Here is a 23,022-nt window from a genome sequence, read left to right on the forward strand (position 1 = left end):
GTGCGAAAACAGCGGCGCGGAATGTGCGAATAATTCGATGTGGCTGGAAGTCGGCGTCAGTAATATTCAGGTTTATTTCGAATCAAAAGATCGCATCAAAAGGATTTCTAAAGGGATCAGAGTTTTACCGAAATAACACATTCAGATACGAATCAACTTGAGTTGTGTAGTGAGTTTCATTTCAAGTTGACAAATTAACACATTGATCGAATATTCTCTGGGATCTTATCACGCAACTAAAGTCAACCACTGTTCCGGAGGTGTGAAAACACTGACATAGCGATTGCGGAAAATATCAAATTTTGGATATTCAAGTCACCGCCTGCGACGGTTCTGTTATTCGTTACTTATTACTTAATAGTTAATATTCTTATTATATCTGGCTCGTGAAATCCAGTTCCGCACCAAACTACCAAGATATTACATTGTAGCGATTGGGATGTATGTAACAGCAAGTCACGAGAGATGGTTATGTCTTATAGGTGTTATCTTTGTGAGCGACCGTAGGATTTTAGAATTATTTCACACCGTTTTGAATAAGCGTTCACTTCACAAAGGATTAGGCTTAGAGCAGATATAAGTGACAATTTGTCGCTATTCAAGTTACCGACACTGGCGGTTCTGTGATTCGTTACTTATTAAATCTTACGAGTGAAATCAAGTTCTGTGACAAACTGCTTACTAAAATTCCACCGCGTGAGCGATCGGCATGCCTGTAACACCAAGTCGCGAAAGATGGCTATGTCCGAGACATTATCTTGTCAGCGATCGCGGGGTTCGTAATATATTTCACACCTATTTGAAGTGTTAGTTTGTGAGCGTGGTTATTGTTGATATTCGAATCGCCGTCTACGCCAGCTCTGAGGCAAACTAATTATCAAAACATTACCATGCGACTGATTCCTAGATTTAGCAAACTATTTCACACCTTTTTTGCTGAAAGTACGACATGTCACCGCAGACTATACCTGAGAGTACGATATGCCGCCGCGCCTATTTAACTGCGTTAGCATACGACCGCACCCATAAGAATAACTATATATTATGTCGCAAACACCGTAAACGTTGGGATTACCTCAAATTGGTAATATATAATCATTTGCGATATACACATTAACTAAGGACCAATCACGTGACTATTTACCATACCTGATGCATATTCAACACCGGTCGAGAGATGCCCATACCCACAAGTACGATATGCCGACGCACCCATAAGAACACATGGCGAATCACCACCACAGCCTCTACGCGAAAATACGACATGCGAAAGTACGACGTGCGAGAGATGCCTATACCTAAAAGTACGATGTGCCAACACGAGTTTCCAATACGATATGCGAGAGATACCTATACCTGAAAGTACGACGTGCGAGCGCACCCATAAGAACACATTACGATGTGCGACCGAGAGGGGGGGGTCAAAAAGTACGATGTGCCACCACGAGTTTTCCATACGATGTGCGACCGCACCCATAAGAACCAATGGCGAATCACGAGCGACTATATATACTACTATCGTAATGCAGGATGCGCGAGATGTATTGTATGGCCTAATCGCACGAAGCGCCGAATTTCTTCATGATTCGTGATTCAATCTGTCAATAATATTGGCATTTGCAAATATATTGCCATATTTTTAACCTCTCTCAGCCCACGTAGTGGCCTACGCAGTTTTACCGCTAGAGCTGAGTGAGCTACTGTCTTGGAAATATTCGGGAAGGTCCGTTGGTATAATTACTTCGTTACATGTTGTTATTTTGTGACCTCCCGTCTGCTATGTGAAAAGATATTGAAATCACCGAAGTGTACCAGACGTACCGACCCCGATTTCCGATTGGTATTCCTTCACTGGCAAATATTGCCTATGGACAATTACACTTTCTGGTTTTCGGTCAACATAAGGGCAGTAGGGCTCTTCAAAAATGACTTTTTTTCTCAAATCGTACTAGCTACTAGATAAAATTGTTAGGTTACCTAATTTAAGCCTACACACAAAATTTAGTTCAATTCCAGCCAGTAACCGCTTTGCTACAGGAGAAGAAAGTTTCTATTTATTATATAAAAATAAATAATAAAAATTTTGAAAATTTTCTGTTCACCCCATGAAAGTGTTAGGCTGTCTATGGAAACCATGCTGACCAAATTTGGTTCAATTCCCACCAGTGGAAGCGGAGTTATTGCCGTCGAAAAATTTGGATTTGAATAAAATAGTATTTACGGTGACCGATTCTTTGTTTATTTATTATAGTTGTGCTCACCGTAAATACTGATTTATTCAAATCCAAATGGTACGAAGAAGATTTGGTGTCTTCGTGTGACTTTAATTCTAATGGCATCACTTCCTACATTTACTTTAGTTTTAATCTGGATTAGGCATGTGAGGTACGTATAGGCTGCGTAATCACGGTATGTTAATGAACAGGCTTGATAGTAAACGAATTTCCGGTCCAGTTTATACATCGTATGGTTTTAGTCCATGCAGCAACACTAAAAATTAGGTTTGATATTTTAAATTTCAATCAGCCTTTCGCTGGCCGCACAGAATCGCTCGGCGGGCCACATTTGCCCTGGCCTGTTGTTAAGTATTGTGTGTTTTGCTACGTTAACTTTTTGAGCAGGTAGCAATGTACAATTTACCTTCGAGTCACGAGTCATTTCGAGTCATTGCACATTTTGACTTGAGTCAAGTCAAGTCAATCGATTTTCGAAGGTGACTCGAGTCAAGTGAAGTCACTTGATTTTTAGAAGTGACTCGAGTCGAATCTAGTCAAGTCAAGTCAAGTCACGAGTCATGTCACAGTTCAAGTGTTGTTGCCTTTTCTTAGTATGAGGCATGCTAACGTCATTGCATTTTGCTAGCTTTCTGAAATACAGATTAAGTGGTCATTGATTGAGAACATATGAACGAATATAGAGATAAACATACACGCAAGGAGGCGCTATATCGCTCATATTATACGTTGAAATGCTAAAATATGTAAGTAATTGTAAGTAATCGATACTTTCATGAGATGATATTGGTCACTCCATATCCACTGCGCGCGAAGCGCTACAAAAATTCTGGGCTTTACCAGACTTTTATGAAAACAGACCCTAAATTCCTCAGGCTATCTTCCTTATCGGAGGATTAAACTACTTCTACTTGACAAACTAGCAATAGCGAAAAGTAAGTAATCAGATCAAAATATATTACGATTTTAAAGTAGAAGCAGCGGGAAACTAGATATACTTGAGAAAGTACCCAAGTAGCGGAAAACTACTTGAGTACTTCAAAACAGTAGAAGTACTTCGTTACTGACCACTTCTGAATACATTATCAATTTACAAATTGATATGGTACAATTCGAGCCTGCGCCAATGGTTGAGGACTATTAAAATTTCAATAAAACAAGAAGTTTGGTTAAGTAGAGAAAAGAACTATACATTTTGCTATTAAATTACTCTACAATACCAGTTTACAACAGCGTAAGCTGTGAGCTTCGATCACTTCGTTTGCGGTCAAATTATTTGTGAGAGAACAATGGAGGCTCAGTACAACGCACGATCATTGAATGATTGGTCGCTCTCACAGGTTTCAATCAGCGTTTCGCGAACAATCGGACCATATATGGAAGATACAGTGTTTTTATCGACATCGATTGCTTGATGACTTGAAATGGACTCGTGAATTTTGCTCCGAGTCACGAATCAATCCACATTTCTGATACGCGGAATCAAGTCAAGTCATTTTAGAAAATTGACTCAAGTCAAGTCAAGGCAAGTCAGGACAGTCAAGTCATGATTCGAGTCATCCCAACACTGATCTGTGGTCGATCAAATTTGTTAACAAGTTCTTTAAACTGTCACTCCATGCCGGATGTAGATGTAAACATCCTTAGTAAAGACTGCACGGGATCATCAGTTACATTGGCACGCAACTTTGTCTTGGTAATGTTCATGGTCGAAAATATTTGCTCGCAGATGATGTTGGGAAACTTGGATTCATTCTGTGGCACATAAAGTTTGTCAATACTTTCAGATTAGGATTTCACTTTTATGGTAAACCCTCTTCGGACCGCTCACAATCCCGTCGCGGGCCGTATGTTGCCCACCCCTGCATTAGGGTATCGCAGTTGTATTCATAACTAATCTCATACCCAAACCCTAATGTCCTTCACCCCCTACAGGCCTACACTAACCTTAGCATAATGTCTCCAACCCCAACCCTGATGGCCCTGATTTCACGTGCTTACAATTGATGTGACCACGTGATCGACGCATTCTTTTACCTCCGTACAGTCACAGTCGCATCGATTTATATTATCAATAGCTAACGCATGTATAATAACAATAGTTGATAACTTTTTACAATTGGCCAAGTCCTTGAATCGCCAAGTGGCGAGTTCATCAAGTGCCGAGTTCACTGGCAACCTATTCATATATTCATATGAAAAGTTGATGTATTTTAGTGTTATTTTGCCACTTCTACTAGCCTACTTGAGCTTTACTTAAACAGACCAGATCGATCTAAATCATGAATCAGTGATTCTATTCTGGTAGAATCGAACAAAGAGAAACCGCCTAAAGCGTGCATTATCAGGAGATTGATGCCATGTTGTAAAAGAATGCCGACCGACACAAGTAAGGCTTTCTAATCTTTTCAGCGTTCTGAGAGTTGTGTGAGAGTCCTGCCCCCTCCAAATACCTGACTTGATCAACATTTGTAGGATCGGCAGTAACATATTTCAATCGTTTTTCGACATTTATGAAAACGAAACAAAAATTGGAAATGAGTGCATTCGTTTGACAATGGAAGCACTTTAATTGAATTTTTCACATTATCTAAGAAGCTATACCATGAGATTTGTAGCATAAAGAACAGAGTCGATTTTACTGAGGGAAAACAGATTACACTATTCGACATCTGTGTGAAAATATGGTTTTAAAAATACATTGAACATGAACTAGAAATTTCACCGTCCTCAACAACTCGACATTTAATTTATGGACGGGCAGACCATGGTTCTAATGACTGTGTTTCCCTAGTTAATGTGTGAAACTCAAGTATTACACTGCGAGTTACGAGCACAAATCTTTATTTCTTCCTTGATGGATGATGGAGCTCACATCGTTACCGAATGTGTGCTACACGCATAATAAGTAAGTACTTGATAGAGTTGAATCTGCTAATGACTGGTCGGTGTTGAATGTTAACTCAACTCATGAAAGCAACCCTGGAATGAGCATGAGCACCCGTAAAAATCAAATATTCCCTTGTCGTGTTATCAAAGTCAAAATCCAACACCTGATCACGTTAATACAAACTATCGAACAGCATAATTTTACATTCACCTTGTTCTGTCAGACATATCTTGTCAACCCCAAAACCAACCAATGTGTGAAAGGAAGAGTTTATTAAATGATACAGATTCAATTTCTGTTTGCTAGTAATTATACTATCATTTCATTTTATTTCCATCTGCCCTGTCCTTCAGCCTTTTTGGTATGGGTTTGCCACAGCGTATGAGTCATCCGCAACGCAGTTAAGCCGAAGTTTCGGGCCAGATGCACTTCCATCTGCAACCCTGCCAATTAAGCCAAGTTTACGGGTGACAGACTCCACTACGATTCAAACATGGGCTTGCAGATCGAGAGACGAATATACTTTAACGACGTAAATATGCTGGATGTCATCAATAAATGCTCTAATGTCCTTCCCCTGCATTACTGTGGGAGCGTGTTTCGGAATTCAATTGGTACAGGTGCTTACTTTGTGAGTTAGAGAGTTGGTTCTCGGGATTTGTAAACGGAAATTTAATATTATTAATTTGGTGTTGGTAAGTATCATCATACGTGTATGGCACCAAAGAACTAACCCATAAATACAATATTCATCACCAATAGTACGAATGCAGATATGTTTGAACAAGTGATTTGTGGTACAGAACTTCAGAATAACGCGAAACAATAACTTCATATTGTTAATTTATTCGCTAAAAGCTTTTCGACTAACTCTCATCAGTAGCGAACGTTAGTGATAGGGTGAATCAAATTCGAAATGTAAGAACTATTTTGTCTGTATGACGTAATAATAACAAAAACAAACTACTAGAAGACGGGCTAGATACGGTAGTAACGGTACAAAACAAACGTTAACGAGTACATATTCGGTTATAAATAACCGAAAACACAACACATAACATTAATGAAATATTCCAAGAGTGTAGAGGCGTTCCTTCTGGCGACAGAGAATCGGCTTTCGTAGCTTTATGATCGTAGATTCCAGGACCTTTAAATGAAAAAGAGAACGGCCACGAGCAAGTATAGAAAATTGACTGTCATTGTAATGATCAGCACATTCTGGATGGGATAAGAGATGCTGTCCAATAGCCGAATTACAAGCAGTAACTTGATCATAATCACGCAGTGTGTCAACAGACTGCGATGAAGGAGTTGGAGAAACATTATTTATTCTAATTTGCCGTGGGACATGCTGGCGAATTCTTTGCTGCAAGCGCTGAGACGTGCGACCTACATACCGACTGTCACATCGGCACGTGTATTCATATATTATGTTGCTTTGATTTGTCGCAGGTAGCACATCCTTTTGCGTTGCAGGCATCAGAGATTTCGTCATGAAGATTATCTGAGGTCCTACTTGTGAAAAACAATGACTCACTGACGATTTAATTTGTTTTTCAAACCTGTTGGACACTTTCCCAATCCAAGGAAGATGCAGATAAACAGGACATTTTCTAGGTCCAAACGGTTCAACTTTTCTGAAATCTTTGAGTTTACGATCTATGGTCATTTTAATGATATGATCAGGATAACCATTTGACTGAAAGATTGACCGAATGTTCTCCAATTCAGAATCAAGTTTGACTTTACTACAAATCATCAGAGCCCTGTGTACCAGAGTTCTTATCAAATTTACTTTACGTTTTACTGGACAGAAAGAATCCCACGAAATGTATTGCCCACTGAATGTAGGCTTACGGTAAACTGATGTAACAAAATTAGCACCCGTCTTTTCCACTACAACATCAAGGAATGCTAATGCTCTTTTTCCATGGTGAATTTCAGTGATGGGTGAAGACCATTCAATTTGCTCAGAAACAAATCACACTGGGATTCATTTTCAAATATGGCGAAGGTGTCATCAACATATCTTTGATACATTAATGGTCGATCAATATCTTGGAATAACCGTTTTTCGTAATACCCCACAAAAATGTTAGCCAGAATGGGACCAAGCGGCGATCCCATTGCAACACCATCGATCTGTGTATATATGGTGTTATTGAAACTAAATTCGACATCACAAGTGATCAATCGCATTAATTTAACAAAAGAAGACCTTGAGAATGGAGGAGATGGAAGGACACCACCATAGAGTTCATTGGCACAAATCTCTATAGTCTCTTGAACTGGCACGTTCGTGAATAAACTAGATATATCAAACGAACACATAGAGATTTCGGACTCATCGAGAGCAACATTACGAATGGTATCAGCAAATGTGAACGAGTCACGAATGCAGTTACCACCATAGAACAAACTCACCGGCTTGTTGTTGTTTGCGTAAAAGCTTGGAAGTACTGCACAATTGTTCTTTCAGATCAGTTAATTCATCGTCGAAACCCTTCTGGTAATGCTTCATGTCAAAATAAAGATATCATCCTATATTAAAGAAAATATTTTCACACAATTTATTATTCAATACTAACACCAGTTCAACACCTCAAAGTCACATAAAGGCATTGTCTACTACAGGGTTGTCAGACTGAAGTTGCGTAGTGGGCCAGATTGAAACCTTCGGGACGCTCGCAGGCCGCACCAGTCAAATGATTGCATAATGTTACCTCGAAATACATGGTCTTGTTTGTTACTTGAATACGTTCAATTTATTTCGGATCATATGGCTTCCATTCTAGCAACACCGATATTTGCAAGAAACGAAATTGTCAAAATACGATGATCTACCTGTAGAACACATTTATTAACCACTTAAAAAGTGGCTCTAACGGCGATAGAGGTTGTCATATTTCAATGCTCCCGTGTTTCAGTCGTGTATGCGTTTTGAGGAATACAATAGATATCAATCGTAAACGCGTACCTTGGAATTTCGTCCATTAGCCTATTATATCATGAAATCGAGAGAGTAGGCCGAGAACTTTTGAGTCAGAACTCAGAAGTGATACAGCAATGCGATCACATATATTTGAGTTATATTTTGGTCTAACTATTATATTCTTGGTGTAACCTAATTATAGGAGTTTGCAATGGCGTAATTTTGTGCATAAAACTCAAATTCAGTGTGAGATTTTTGCCTTCTCGTAATTTGGTGTTGTTAATGTCGTAAACTTTGTTCCTAATGGCGAGTAGAGTTAAACTACAATACCACTGTCGGATAGCTGTGATGTGGCCTATTCATAGGGTTCTGGTTTAAATCAGGCTGATTTAAATCAGTGTGATTTAAATCAGGTTCTTTTCGTTGATTTTTGATTTTAATTTTACCATTTTGATTTTATTGATTTTTTTCAAATTTTCGGACGAGATGCGTGAATGTGGGTATTATTATCGGACAATCATGTGCATTTTATATAAATCGGAGATAAAATATCGTCACCGGCAGCGGTATATGAAGAGCTTCTTGGAGGTACAGAACTTCAATATACAATTAAATAGTATATTCATATTGAAATGAACCCGAATATTTTCGGCTGACACTCGTCAGGGGTAATCGTCAGCAACTAGTAGAGAATTGGAAAGAACATTGTATATCAACAATCGTATCACAAAATATGACGTCACCAGCATGAAATTTCGAATGAGAGAGCGTTCAATGTACTATTTTTAGGTGATACACGAACTCCTTTTGTTGACAGAGTTTTGGTTGGTGTATTTTGATAAAAGTTGATTCCAAGGCACACAAATGGAATTGTGAACGGCCTCGACCTACGATTCGAAATCGGTCGTCTCGATTTGTGCGAATAATTATCGAGACGACCGATTTCGAATCGTAGGTCGAGGCCGTTCACAATTCCATTTGTGTGCCTTGGAATCAACTTTTATCAAAATACACCAACCAAAACTCTGTCAACAAAAGGAGTTCGTGTATCACCTAAAAATAGTACATTGAACGCTCTCTCATTCGAAATTTCATGCTGGTGACGTCATATTTTGTGATACGATTGTTGATATACAATGTTCTTTCCAATTCTCTACTAGTTGCTGACGATTACCCCTGACGAGTGTCAGCCGAAAATATTCGGGCAGCGGTATAGTTCAGCTATTTGACAGACAGATGGGAAAAGAACAAAGAGCGATAGTCAATATGTTAGCGTTTTGCTATTGAATACTGGTTAGTTGTCTGGAACATGCTGCTGCTATATCCGAGGCACTGCTGGGATACAGCAAGCGAAGCGCAATCGGAAGTCTCTATCGAATTTGAAAAAATCCCTTATCTCTGATCCAGTTTTCTGGCAGAAACCACTCCATCGATCAAGATGAATACAACTATTATTGATGGTCCTGATTTGACGCAACATGTTTCCTCGCTAACTAAGAGATCTATCGACTACTCGGGACCTATCATTTGGAATGCATTACCACCAGATATCCGTGAATTGCCTTATAATAGATTCAAAAAAGCCCCACTTGATCACCTCTTGTCGTTACACTAACACTGTTGCCCTACCTCGCCCAGACATTGCTTCATTGATCATTTGCTACCATCGTTTCATTTTCTTCTATTTTCCTTTCTTAACTAAACATTTTTTACAGCCAGACTGTTCAGAGTCAAGTGTACTTGTATGAGGCTGGTGTGATCAGACTAGATGACCTTCACGGTCTTATCGATCATTCCTATCTAATGCCGAATACTGTGCAGTGTGCACGCATATTTTCTGTACCGCCATCACTGCCGTTTGTTGTGTATTTCGGTTGGATGAAAATAAAGACTCTCTCTCTCTCTCGCTACTAGAACCGATCAGTAATGATTCACGCGACCCATCATTATCACATAGGTTTTCAGCTATCATTACCACATAGGTTGAACGTTTTCAGATATCTGGATGATAATTCACTGCCCCACATTATTAAAGTGTCAGCGTTATTCTTCATCTACATGATTGATATGGTTGTCATTCATCCCATTTTCCTTTGTTGGTGTTGCTGTTATTATGAGTAAAAAAACCAAAAAAATCAAAAAAATCATGATTTGAATTATTTAATTGATTAAAATCGATTTTAATCAAGGGCAAAATGATTTAAACCAGAACCCTACCTATTCATCCTCGAAATTTGCTATATTGATGGATGAATTGATGAAAGGGATACATACTAGAAATTTTACCATTTGTTAGAAATGTGCTCGATAATACAAGCATTTTTCAATCTACTCAAAATGGCTTCGCTCTTCGCTGGCCGGATGAAATCGTCTGTCGGGCCGGATGCGGCTTGCGGGTCGTATGTTTGATAAACCTGGTCTAATATGTCTCTGTAGATTGCTCCCCATTCGCTCAATCCGCAGTGTGGAAGGATGTCAGTCATTTCAATTTATATGGTAGTGAGCCGATTTCTCAAATCAGGGGCATGTGTTTTATTTTTCAATCTGCTCTTGACCAGGGATAGATTTGTTAAATGCAGCTGATTGGTAATTATAAAGACATAATTTCTTATGTATTTTTATATTTTTTAATCAATATCCAGAAACAACTGAAAAGACTGGCGCAAATGATGATCCGTCAAAACAGGAACATGTCAACATAAAAACGGTATATCGAATATTCTGTTTCAGTGTAGCAGATGTAGATTAATATTTATTAAAAATGTTTTTCTAGGCCCGCGAGACACGCGTACTGGGTGATCATCGTCGAGTCGGCCCTAGCCATGTCCAACAGTGCTGGGTAAGTACTGCAATCGAGAGGACTATCTCATGATTACACGAAACAATAACTTCATAATTCATTAACTAAAAGCTTTTGACTGATTCTCATCAGTATCGAACGTCAGTAATACAATGAATCAAATTATAAATTTAGGTACAATATTTCCCCGTGTGACGTCATAATACATTAACAAACATCTACTACAGTGGCTCTCAATTTTTAGAGATACGCCCCCCTTGATGACAGTGGAAAATTTCGCGCACCCCTTTTCGCTATATCAATAAACTAATAAAAAGAGCACCTCGACGGATAGTTTGACGGCATTTAAGGTTATGATTGTTGGGAGACCCCAACGGTGGGGAATTAAATGATTTCTGGTGGGAAATAGACGCATTGATTAAACATTATATACAAGACAGTCTACATATTTGCGAAGAGACATGCGCAATTGCCGTTACCAGTTAACTGCTCTGGAATGTATGCATAGAAAATTATATGGCGTGTTGTTCACAAAAAACTCATTTTTAACTCTGGATAACTAACGATGGCTTCACAGACACATTCAGCACGACCAGTATGACGTGAAATAACGTTTTCGCAAACTTTTGAGGGTTAAGAGTAATGTTGCAGTTGGGGGCGATTGTCTTAAGTACTGGTGTGGTTGCGTGTCTTGTGCCTACTGAAACAAGCGAATTGCTGTTCCGTAATGACAAAAGTTTTGGGTAGTGGGGAATGAAGGCTCGGAATACCTCTGAAGTAGGGAATGAAGACAAAAAAGTTGGGAAACACTGTTCTGGTTGCTCTTCCCAATATGTTACTATGATATGACAATCAGAGTCGGGCGACATGTTTCACCCTCATGTCCAAAAATGTTTGAAAACCATTTGTGTAGAGCAGGGGCGGGCAACATACGGCCTGCGGACAGTTTCCCGTCTTTCATGATAATGTAGCATGTGGCCCCAGTCTGCCGAGATTCCCCACTATATACTTGCGCAAACGTCAAATATTTGTGACTGTAGCTACGTTATATTAGGGATGTTCAAAAATGACTTTTTTTTCTTAAATTGTACTGGCTACTGGATAAAATTGTTAGGTTGCCTAATTTAAGGCGACACACCAAATTTGGTTCAATTCCAACCAGTAGCCGCATTCCTACAGGAGAAGAACGTTTCTATTTATTATATAAAAATCAATAGAAAATATTTTCAAAATGTTCTGTTCACCCCATGAAAGTGTTAGGTTGTCTATAGAAACGGGGTTCTGCAAATTTGACCCAATTCCAACAAGTGGAAGCGGAGTTATTGCCGTCGAAAAATTTGGATTCGAATAAAATTGTATTCACGGCGGGCACAACTACAATAAATAATTGAAGAATTGGCCACCGCAAATTAAATGATATTTTATTCAATTCCAAATTTTTCGACGGCAGTAACTCGCTTCCACTGGTCGGAATTCAGTCATATTTGGTGAACATCGTTTATATAAACAACCTAACACTTTGATGTGGTGAACAGACAATTTTTGATTTTTTTTTCATTAGCTTTTATATAATAAATAGAAACAACTTTTTTCTCCTGTAGCAATGCGGTTACTGGTTGGAATTGAACCAAATTTGGTGAGTAGGCTTAAATTAGGCAACCTAACAATTTTATCAAGTATCCAGTACAATTTAAGAAAAAAGTAATTTTTGAACATCCCTAATGTAATGACGTAGTTACAGTCACTAAAATTTGACGTTTGCGCAAGTATATAGTGGGGAATCTCGGCAGACTGGGGCCGCAGGCCACATTATTATTATTTATCAAGCCAGTACAATTTGAGACAAAAAAATTATTTTTGTGAACACCCCTATATTACAAACGTGTGTGTGCAGCGTGCGAGAGTAGAGCTTACGCGTAAGTTCTTCGTAGCGAGAAGGCTTGCATTATCGGCATTTACCCATGTAGGCCTACTCAACCCTAATGAATTGATATATTGGTAAATTTTGGGTACCGAGCTCATCCAAGGCCTGGATTGCACCGTGTGTTATTTGATCAGAGAGAAGCAGACATGACGGAGATTCTATGACAATGCTGTTCTGAAATCTACATTGTTTTCGCCGTTCTCAGCGAGAAATGGCTTTGAAATGACATTGCTGTCGTTAAAATACATTTATGTAATACGATTTATTCCTTGTATTTGTGGATAAATAGCGAATAATGTTTCGATTCAGCAATCCGGTCCGCCAAGTCCTTAATTTTCCTATATCCGGCGCCGACTGCGAAAGTTGCCCGCCCCTGGTGTAGAGGGATTTCTTCTGACGACAGAGGACCGGCTCACACAACTTTATGGTCGTAGGGTCCAGGACCTTTAAATGAAAGAGAGTGACCAAGCACAACTATGAAATTCATTTTCCCAGTTGAATGACTTCTCCTTTTACTAATATCTGCCAAATTCAGAGGTGATTTTAGGTATTTTAAGAAATTTCATCTATGTGCTAAAAAAAATTCACCTATTCTTACCATTGTAAGTAGTAGTATAGATCGCTCGTGACGCGCCATAGGGTTCTTATGGGCGGGGTGGTGACTCGTATTGAAAACCCGGGGTGGTGACTCGTACTTTCAGACCCCCCTTGTGGTGGTGACTCGTAATGGGTTCTTATGGGTGCGGCCGTGATTCGTACTTTCGGGTATAGGCTGCGGCGGTGACTCGTATTGAAAACTCGGGGTCGTGACTCGTACTTTCAGGTATAGGCTGCGGCGGTGAATCGTAATGAGAACTCGTGGTCGTGATTCGCACTTTCAGGCATCTCTCGCACGGCGTTGAATATGTATCAAGTAAATAGTCATGTGAATGAACCTTTGTTAATGTGTATATCGTAAATTATTATATATGATGTAGTTTAGTCGTGACAAATGACCGATCGTGTTCTAAGTCTTTCCTCGCTATTGATCGCTAGCTGAATAGTACTTTCAGATCGGGTTATTCGCACCTTGTATACCGCTGTTTGCACCTACAGAATAGTCTGCTGTTCACAGTCGTGACTTCACCGCGATAGCGCGATTTTCGAATCAGTCGCATGGTAATGTTTTGCTATTTAGTTTACCACAGAGCGGTGTAGACGACGATTCGAATACCAACAATAGCCGCGTTCACATACTAACACTCCAAAAAGGTGTGAAATATTTCCTACGACCACTCACAAGATAGCACATCAGAATAGTCATCTCTCGTGGTTTGATGTTACAAAGATAGGAATCACGCACAAGTAATATTTTGGTAATAAGTTTGTCACATAACCGGCGTAGACGGTGATACCAACAATAGCCGCGTTCACAAACTAACACTTCAAAAAGGTGTGAATTAGGTTGCAAACCCCGCGATCGCTGACAAGATATTGTCTCGGACATCACCATCTTTCGCGACTTGCTGTTACATACATCCCAATCACTCACAAGATACTATTTTGGTACTTAGTTTGTCACAGAACCGGATTTCACTGGTAAAATTTAATAAGTAACGAATAACAGAGCCGGCGTAGACGGTGATTCGAATACCGACAAATTTTCACTTATTTCTGCCCCAACCTCTGTGAAGTTGACGCTTATTCAAAAAAGGTGTGAAATAATTGTAAAATCCTACGTCGGTGACGCGATAATGCATCAGACATAGCGATCTAGTTATAGTACGGTGTCGGAATCCATTCGCGAGATGTTCTATAGGTAAATTGAGATAATCCGAAACGAAATATATTGACTTTGGCGTAGTGTGAATTGAAATAGGATTGACAAACATGACTATCAACTTTCCCACAGTCCCATATTGATATTATACGCACATTGATTTGAAACAAGTAATGGAACATTGCAACTCTATTCGCGATCCGACTTTTCGTTTGTCAAAGCGACATTTTAACATCTTACCATACTCAAAAGAATTATTTACAACATTAACAAGTGTTCAAAATCCAGTTTTCACTTACTTGATTATATCACTGCAACTCACAAATTTGAATTAATTCATCCTGGTTGTATTCGTATGATCGGTCTTTCTTATTTAATTGTAAAGGTCGTTACTATTCTGAAGACAAAGTAAGCTATTTACTAATCGACACATAAATGACTTGACATAAACATATTATATTTTGAGTATACGAGATTTGAATGTCTGAACAATAACTGAGAAATAATTTATCACAATAAAATACGTATATTACAGCGTAAAAGATGTTTGAATGTCAGCAACTCTGTACGGTCATAGTTACTACCACTAATTTACCCGACCAACTCGTCATGATCATTCCTGAAATCAACACAAATATGACCACTGACTTGAGTTAACCACAAAACAGCATCAAGTTTTAAATCCACTCGTAGCTTACGGATTATTTGAATGCTGGTTATGTTTTGTTGTAATTGAGCTAACGAAATAGTATTACGTCTCGACATCTTACCATCTTACCATATTCAAAGAATCAACCACGAAAACATTGTCAAGTAAATCCGTTAACCGACCAACTCAAACAGTATCAATACGAAAAACAACCAAACATACACGAATCCATACAATCACTAAAACCTAAAATCCATAACAAACTCGGTTGTATTCATATCCCAACGCATCTTTTTTATTCAACTTGAAAAGTTGTCACTATTCTGTAAGATAGAGGAATTACTACGCGATATATTCTGCAACACAAACTAATTATTACTCGGTATATTTTGTAAGACAAAGTAAATACTACTCGGTGTGCGGTTTGGGATTAACATAATATGTTTGAGTAAACGAGATTTGTCAGTCTAACCGTCGTAGTTGAGAATTCATTTCTTACAATCGAACGCCGGTGCTACATTGAAAGTTATCATGTTGTAAACATCCTTATTGACACATTGATTTGACATATGTAATAGTTGATCATGACTTGATTATTAAATTATTTGCGTTAATTAGATCTGCATTGTGGTAAATGTTATGACAGCAACAAACTTTTCAGAAACATTGTTATTAACATATTGATTTGTAAAACTATGCGTGTCTGAAATGTTTTTGATTTGAAAGATATTCCGTGTTTGTACAAATCACTTTACGTATTACGGATATCAGAAAATATTTTTACAAATGTAGTTGTTTCCAGTAACCAACACTAAAGATGGCACAACAATTTCGTTATCCAAACATTGAACACCCGATGCAAAATGCTTTATTGGTCAAATTCGTGACGGCTAATTGAAACGACTACGTATAGAGTCAGTATATTACAATTTCATGTCGTTACTATTGAATCCAGCAATTGATACAATTTGTTGTCGGAGTTGTGACAGCGCATTGAAACATACACAACTTACAGAGTGTGAAAATATCACTTTGGGTATCGAGTACCGTTTGAAGCGTGCGATCAATACATAATTCCGTTCGCACTCTCTAAGACGTTGTGAAGTCTACAGATTTACACTTCAAGACTTTAATCAACACATATGCAATTTGGAATATATTTACTGGATGCATCCTATTCGACTAGACTTGAGTAATACACAAAACTCATAGCATTAACAAAATCGCAATAGGCGCTACACTGAAATCTACGAAATGTTTTTCTATTGTTGTTAGTGATCATAAATTATCATTTGAATAAGTAATTGTAATCATAAAACCAAACTTGCGAAAGTCATTACCATAACAAAAGAATATTGTAGGTTGCTTGCTAAATGTATGCCGGAAATATTTGTAGAACGCTCACGACCAAAGAAATTGGAAATTTTCCCATTGTCATTCGTCAAAGTAAATGTCGTCACAATAATCAGTCACTAAAATACCTTACTTGTATGTGATTGAATCGCCGACAATTAACTCGGTAAATCAAACCCCTGAGAAATTTCACTCAGTCATTGGATAGGAAACAGCGGCACTTAATCGGTGTGAGTCGTTTTTTCTAAATACTAATCATATCTGTCCACCCAAGAACAATTTTCACTCACTTGGGTAACGAAACCAGTGTCCAATATCAATACAAGATATTTTCGTCACACAAAAATAATCAACTTCACTCGATATTCCCGTACTACGAAACTGTACAATGGTTTCATATTTTTTGTGTGACATGGAATTAATACCGATCGAAGTAACCGTATTGGAAATAACTTTTAAACAAACACACTCTACGTGGTTAACATTCTCGTCGATTCTATTGTGATTAATGTATACTTCATGTGATCTGGATTCATTTCGATATGGCTAAACATTCAACCTCGACGGATACGAATTGTCACACACTCAAGTAATATCATACCAAATAGTTATTTACAAGACACAGAAAATTTGTTTTGGTCGTTTCGATTTTATTACTGGAGATACTCATCACTTCGCTTAATACAATCTAGATTTAAACTCCATCGAACCTTTGGTGTCTATCGTTTGCTGGATACGAATTATGTTAGTCTAAGAGTACACAATTTTCACTATCTTGGGTTATGAACTCAGTGTGTTAGCGATCATTCAATATTTTGTAGTATCAACTAGCTACCTCGTAGGATACGAATGATCATCCTCACAACTCTTACAAAAGTACGAAGGATATTTACATCACACAAAGTAATCGACTTTACTCGATATCCTCACACTACGAAACTGAATGATTGGTTTGACTCTACAAACTGTTCTGATGTCACAAGAACTTTTTCATACGAATGGTTACGTATCTAAATATTCAAATAATCCAACACACGACTATGGTACTTACAGAAATATCATAGTTCTTGTAACAAAGTTGTATAAGTATAATGTTTATCGTAAGTCCTACATAGCCATGATATCCGTCCGAGTTTGACTTTTAGAAAACATTATACCGACTTCGCGACATCTTTCAAAATTAAAACCACGGTGACTGCTTCAGAGACCTACCAATGATATTGCAGTAATACAGTTACTTCCACAAAAGAGTGTGTATTCGACTTACTTACCACAAATCTAACGCACAAAACAATTTACTTTACTAGCGAGAAGCGCCGAGCCTCACATCCAAACAACTAGAAAGTTGAACTATATTAAAAAACGTCGCTAACCTTTGTGCACCAGCTGTAAATCACACAAGCAACATGTTTCAAGATTCTGGTTATTGAAAAACGTTAAAGTGTTTCTCCTGCACCAAGTCGTTATGTTGACGAAAGCGTATATTGTAATACCATGATCGATTTTCATTCGTTGGTCACAAACTGTCACTACTCTAAATAATTATTTTTCACTCAAACACAAAAGCATACTTGTCACCAATCGTTTTCATCAAGCACGAGTTCAAGAAGCTTACTTACTACGACATGAATTGTTATTTTTATGTTGTGTAAATAGGTAATAATTTATTTTAGTAACACTACATCAACATCATCGAGTTGTGCGAATAGATTTACATGTGGTTTTAATCGAAGTACACAGCACGAACTAACTGTAGACTCCTCTCTGTTGTACAGCTACTCGGTAATCGAAATGCATTAACATGTAAACAACGATCTTGTTTCGTCATACCAAAAATATGTTCACTGTCGCGATACTCCGCACAAGACGTGCATAGCCTTTTCACACTCGTAATAGTATACCAACGTCAAGCGATAACGTTTAACAAGACCAACGACACTGAACCCACGCCGTTTACCTATGTAAAATTACCACTTTCACTTGCCAGTCCATCGTTTACCTGACTAAAAATATTATTTTCCTTTGGAGATCTGACGTTTACCCAGAGTAAGAAACCATTTTCACTTGTAAATATTTTTTTCCTCGGCTAACAAACCTTTTTTTCACTTGGAAATATATTTTTTCTCTGGTTAACAAACCTTTTTTCACTTGGAAATATATTTTTTCTCTGGTTAACAAACCTTTTTCCCTGAGCAACACGCCATTTTGACTTGGTGGTCGTCGTTTACCCGAGTAAAAATATCATTTTCTTTTGGAGATCCGGCGTTTACCCAGTGTAACAATACATTTTCACTTGGAAAAACACTTTTACCTAGAGTAACTAATCATTTCTCCTGGGTAACAAACCCTTTTCGTCTGGAAAACTATCATTTGCCTGAGTACCAATACAGTTTTCACTTGGAAATCTATCTTTCACCTGGGTAACAATACCATTTTCGTTTTGAAAACTGACAACCACACCGGTCAATTTGATATTTTTGTATATTGTTACAACGGACAGTGACAAAAATACACCAACAACGACTCCGATACATTTGTGTAATCGCATATTCACTTGTTCTGGTGCATCCCGTCAAAACCCTCAGTTACCCACATGTAATGCGCTATACATCGATGTGAATGTTTTGGAAAATTGGACAATAGGCTTCGATAGTTCTGTGATGTCCGGGTTCGTGCTTTGGATTTTCCAGAGTCAAAATGTCTGAATAAAACACCTCCTTGACGATGGTTGGTATGTGGATAACGGTGTTCGGAAAACGGTTGGATTTATGTCACCCATCGCGATAACAACTCCAGGTCGAATTTTCCTCCCGCATGTTTACTATATTGTGTCTTTATTGGTCAATGTATGTCTCGACATTCAGTTTGAAATCGGAAACCCTGATAAAGTATGTAACCGGATCCGGATATCAACTGTGAATCGATAAACCAATGGACAATATTCAAAGTAAACATGTTACACCCTGTGTTTCCACGAAAAAAAATACCATCCAGACATACGTCGCGCTTGTTTGCCCACACCAGTATACGCGCAAATGGAGGTGTGTGACATTGCATGCAATGTGTTGGTATACAAACATCGATCCACAGACATTATCATAGCCGGTAGTTTTGATGTAGATCGAATGTCACCCGATAACAATACCAATAAGCCACATTGCAATGACTCTGAGTCAATCTGAAGCATGACATACAGACACACAAACATGGAACCGTAACATGGGTATTCACACGACGGTGAAAGTGAACTGTACAACATATATCAATATTGTGATCACAGTCGAATATGCGAACCATGCACAATCATATACCTTAGTTTTTGTTGGATATGTACGAAACCGATAAATCGATACATTTCTTTTCCTTCGATGTCAATAATACAACCGTCATTCCAATGTATCGCTCGAATGTAAGGTTCGTCGGGTGTAAATGCCATGTCAAATAACACCAAAGTGTGCCTTCTGTGTTTTATTATTTCCACCGACGCTTCTTGCCTGTGTCGTAACACTATGGTGCTGGGACTTGAAAAACGACAGATTGTGAAACAGATTGACATGGCCAACTGAATCGACGTCAATAGCCTTGTGACGATGGCGTTTCAAAATGATACCGATCTCTTGTGGCGATGACCGTTTCGAAATGTCGCCGGACGAACTGGACCCTTATGATGATGTGTTTTATGATTGCGTGTGAAATCAAGAGGTAGTGTTCTATTGTGGTGTACGATTGCAGATTCCACAGAAACACACCTTATTGGATCACAGTATCAGTCCGAGATTTTCAGAATCACTGTTCACGATATTTATCTGGAGTCGTTATGTGGGAGTAGCGACATCCCGTGATTTAGTGAAAGACTGATCGCAATCATTTCGAGCACCGTACTTCGGTAGTTCGCATTGGTCAAACTTCGGTGTCGACAACACGCTGGATATTGACCGATCTGGGTGGTCTGTCTGGAGATAGGGTCATGACTATCTTGTAATGTTACAACGCGATAAAACCATCGAATAAATCAGTGAACGGTGTCGAAATATCGATGTAATAGCGCGGACTCAGAGTCATTGCATAGTGAACGGTGTCGAAATATCGATGTAATAGCGCGGACTCAGAGTCATTGCATAGTGAACGGTGTCGAAATATCGATGTAATAGCGCGGACTCAGAGTCATTGCAATGTGGCTTATTGGTATTGTTATCGGGTGACATTCGATCTACATCAAAACTACCGGCTATGATAATGTCTGTGGATCGATGTTTGTATACCAACACATTGCATGCAATGTCACACACCTCCATTTGCGCGTATACTGGTGTGGGCAAACAAGCGCGACGTATGTCTGGATGGTATTTTTTTTCGTGGAAACACAGGGTGTAACATGTTTACTTTGAATATTGTCCATTGGTTTATCGATTCACAGTTGATATCCGGATCCGGTTACATACTTTATCAGGGTTTCCGATTTCAAACTGAATGTCGAGACATACATTGACCAATAAAGACACAATATAGTAAACATGCGGGAGGAAAATTCGACCTGGAGTTGTTATCGCGATGGGTGACATAAATCCAACCGTTTTCCGAACACCGTTATCCACATACCAACCATCGTCAAGGAGGTGTTTTATTCAGACATTTTGACTCTGGAAAATCCAAAGCACGAACCCGGACATCACAGAACTATCGAAGCCTATTGTCCAATTTTCCAAAACATTCACATCGATGTATAGCGCATTACATGTGGGTAACTGAGGGTTTTGACGGGATGCACCAGAACAAGTGAATATGCGATTACACAAATGTATCGGAGTCGTTGTTGGTGTATTTTTGTCACTGTCCGTTGTAACAATATACAAAAATATCAAATTGACCGGTGTGGTTGTCAGTTTTCAAAACGAAAATGGTATTGTTACCCAGGTGAAAGATAGATTTCCAAGTGAAAACTGTATTGGTACTCAGGCAAATGATAGTTTTCCAGACGAAAAGGGTTTGTTACCCAGGAGAAATGATTAGTTACTCTAGGTAAAAGTGTTTTTCCAAGTGAAAATGTATTGTTACACTGAGTAAACGCCGGATCTCCAAAAGAAAATGATATTTTTACTCGGGTAAACGACGACCACCAAGTCAAAATGGCGTGTTGCTCAGGGAAAAAGGTTTGTTAACCAGAGAAAAAATATATTTCCAAGTGAAAAAAAGGTTTGTTAGCCGAGGAAAAAAATATTTACAAGTGAAAATGGTTTCTTACTCTGGGTAAACGTCAGATCTCCAAAGGAAAATAATATGTTTAGTCAGGTAAACGATGGACTGGCAAGTGAAAGTGGTAATTTTACATAGGTAAACGGCGTGGGTTCAGTGTCGTTGGTCTTGTTAAACGTTATCGCTTGACGTTGGTATACTATTACGAGTGTGAAAAGGCTATGCACGTCTTGTGCGGAGTATCGCGACAGTGAACATATTTTTGGTGTGACGAAACAAGATCGTTGTTTACATGTTAATGCATTTCGATTACCGAGTAGCTGTACAACAGAGAGGAGTCTACAGTTAGTTCGTGCTGTGTACTTCGATTAAAACCACATGTAAATCTATTCGCACAACTCGATGATGTTGATGTAGTGTTACTAAAATAAATTATTACCTATTTACACAACATAAAAATAACAATTCATGTCGTAGTAAGTAAGCTTCTTGAACTCGTGCTTGATGAAAACGATTGGTGACAAGTATGCTTTTGTGTTTGAGTGAAAAATAATTATTTAGAGTAGTGACAGTTTGTGACCAACGAATGAAAATCGATCATGGTATTACAATATACGCTTTCGTCAACATAACGACTTGGTGCAGGAGAAACACTTTAACGTTTTTCAATAACCAGAATCTTGAAACATGTTGCTTGTGTGATTTACAGCTGGTGCACAAAGGTTAGCGACGTTTTTTAATATAGTTCAACTTTCTAGTTGTTTGGATGTGAGGCTCGGCGCTTCTCGCTAGTAAAGTAAATTGTTTTGTGCGTTAGATTTGTGGTAAGTAAGTCGAATACACACTCTTTTGTGGAAGTAACTGTATTACTGCAATATCATTGGTAGGTCTCTGAAGCAGTCACCGTGGTTTTAATTTTGAAAGATGTCGCGAAGTCGGTATAATGTTTTCTAAAAGTCAAACTCGGACGGATATCATGGCTATGTAGGACTTACGATAAACATTATACTTATACAACTTTGTTACAAGAACTATGATATTTCTGTAAGTACCATAGTCGTGTGTTGGATTATTTGAATATTTAGATACGTAACCATTCGTATGAAAAAGTTCTTGTGACATCAGAACAGTTTGTAGAGTCAAACCAATCATTCAGTTTCGTAGTGTGAGGATATCGAGTAAAGTCGATTACTTTGTGTGATGTAAATATCCTTCGTACTTTTGTAAGAGTTGTGAGGATGATCATTCGTATCCTACGAGGTAGCTAGTTGATACTACAAAATATTGA

At 38.4% G+C, this 23,022-nt stretch overlaps 1 protein-coding gene and 1 long non-coding RNA gene across 2 annotated transcripts in view; both read left to right on the top strand.

The window, feature by feature from the left end:
• LOC145436082 (non-lysosomal glucosylceramidase-like) overlaps positions 1-23,022 on the top strand; it is a 57,891-nt gene that overhangs the window by 24,576 nt on the left and 10,293 nt on the right. Inside the window, exons 3-5 of the mRNA XM_080313357.1 lie at positions 4,543-4,623; positions 10,699-10,763; positions 10,830-10,895. Of these exons, the coding sequence (XP_080169483.1) occupies positions 4,543-4,623; positions 10,699-10,763; positions 10,830-10,895 (212 nt within the window). The remainder of the gene's footprint in view (positions 1-4,542; positions 4,624-10,698; positions 10,764-10,829; positions 10,896-23,022) is intronic.
• LOC145436063 (uncharacterized) lies at positions 13,404-17,062 on the top strand. Its single transcript, XR_013914156.1, has 2 exons — positions 13,404-13,545; positions 13,604-17,062. It is a non-coding gene; the product is annotated as an uncharacterized LOC145436063 (long non-coding RNA).

Source organism: Botryllus schlosseri, chromosome 3 (genome assembly GCF_051294905.1).
Source record: "Botryllus schlosseri isolate E-star chromosome 3, Bs_hap1, whole genome shotgun sequence".
In the NCBI taxonomy this organism is placed as follows: Eukaryota; Metazoa; Chordata; class Ascidiacea; order Stolidobranchia; family Styelidae; genus Botryllus; species Botryllus schlosseri.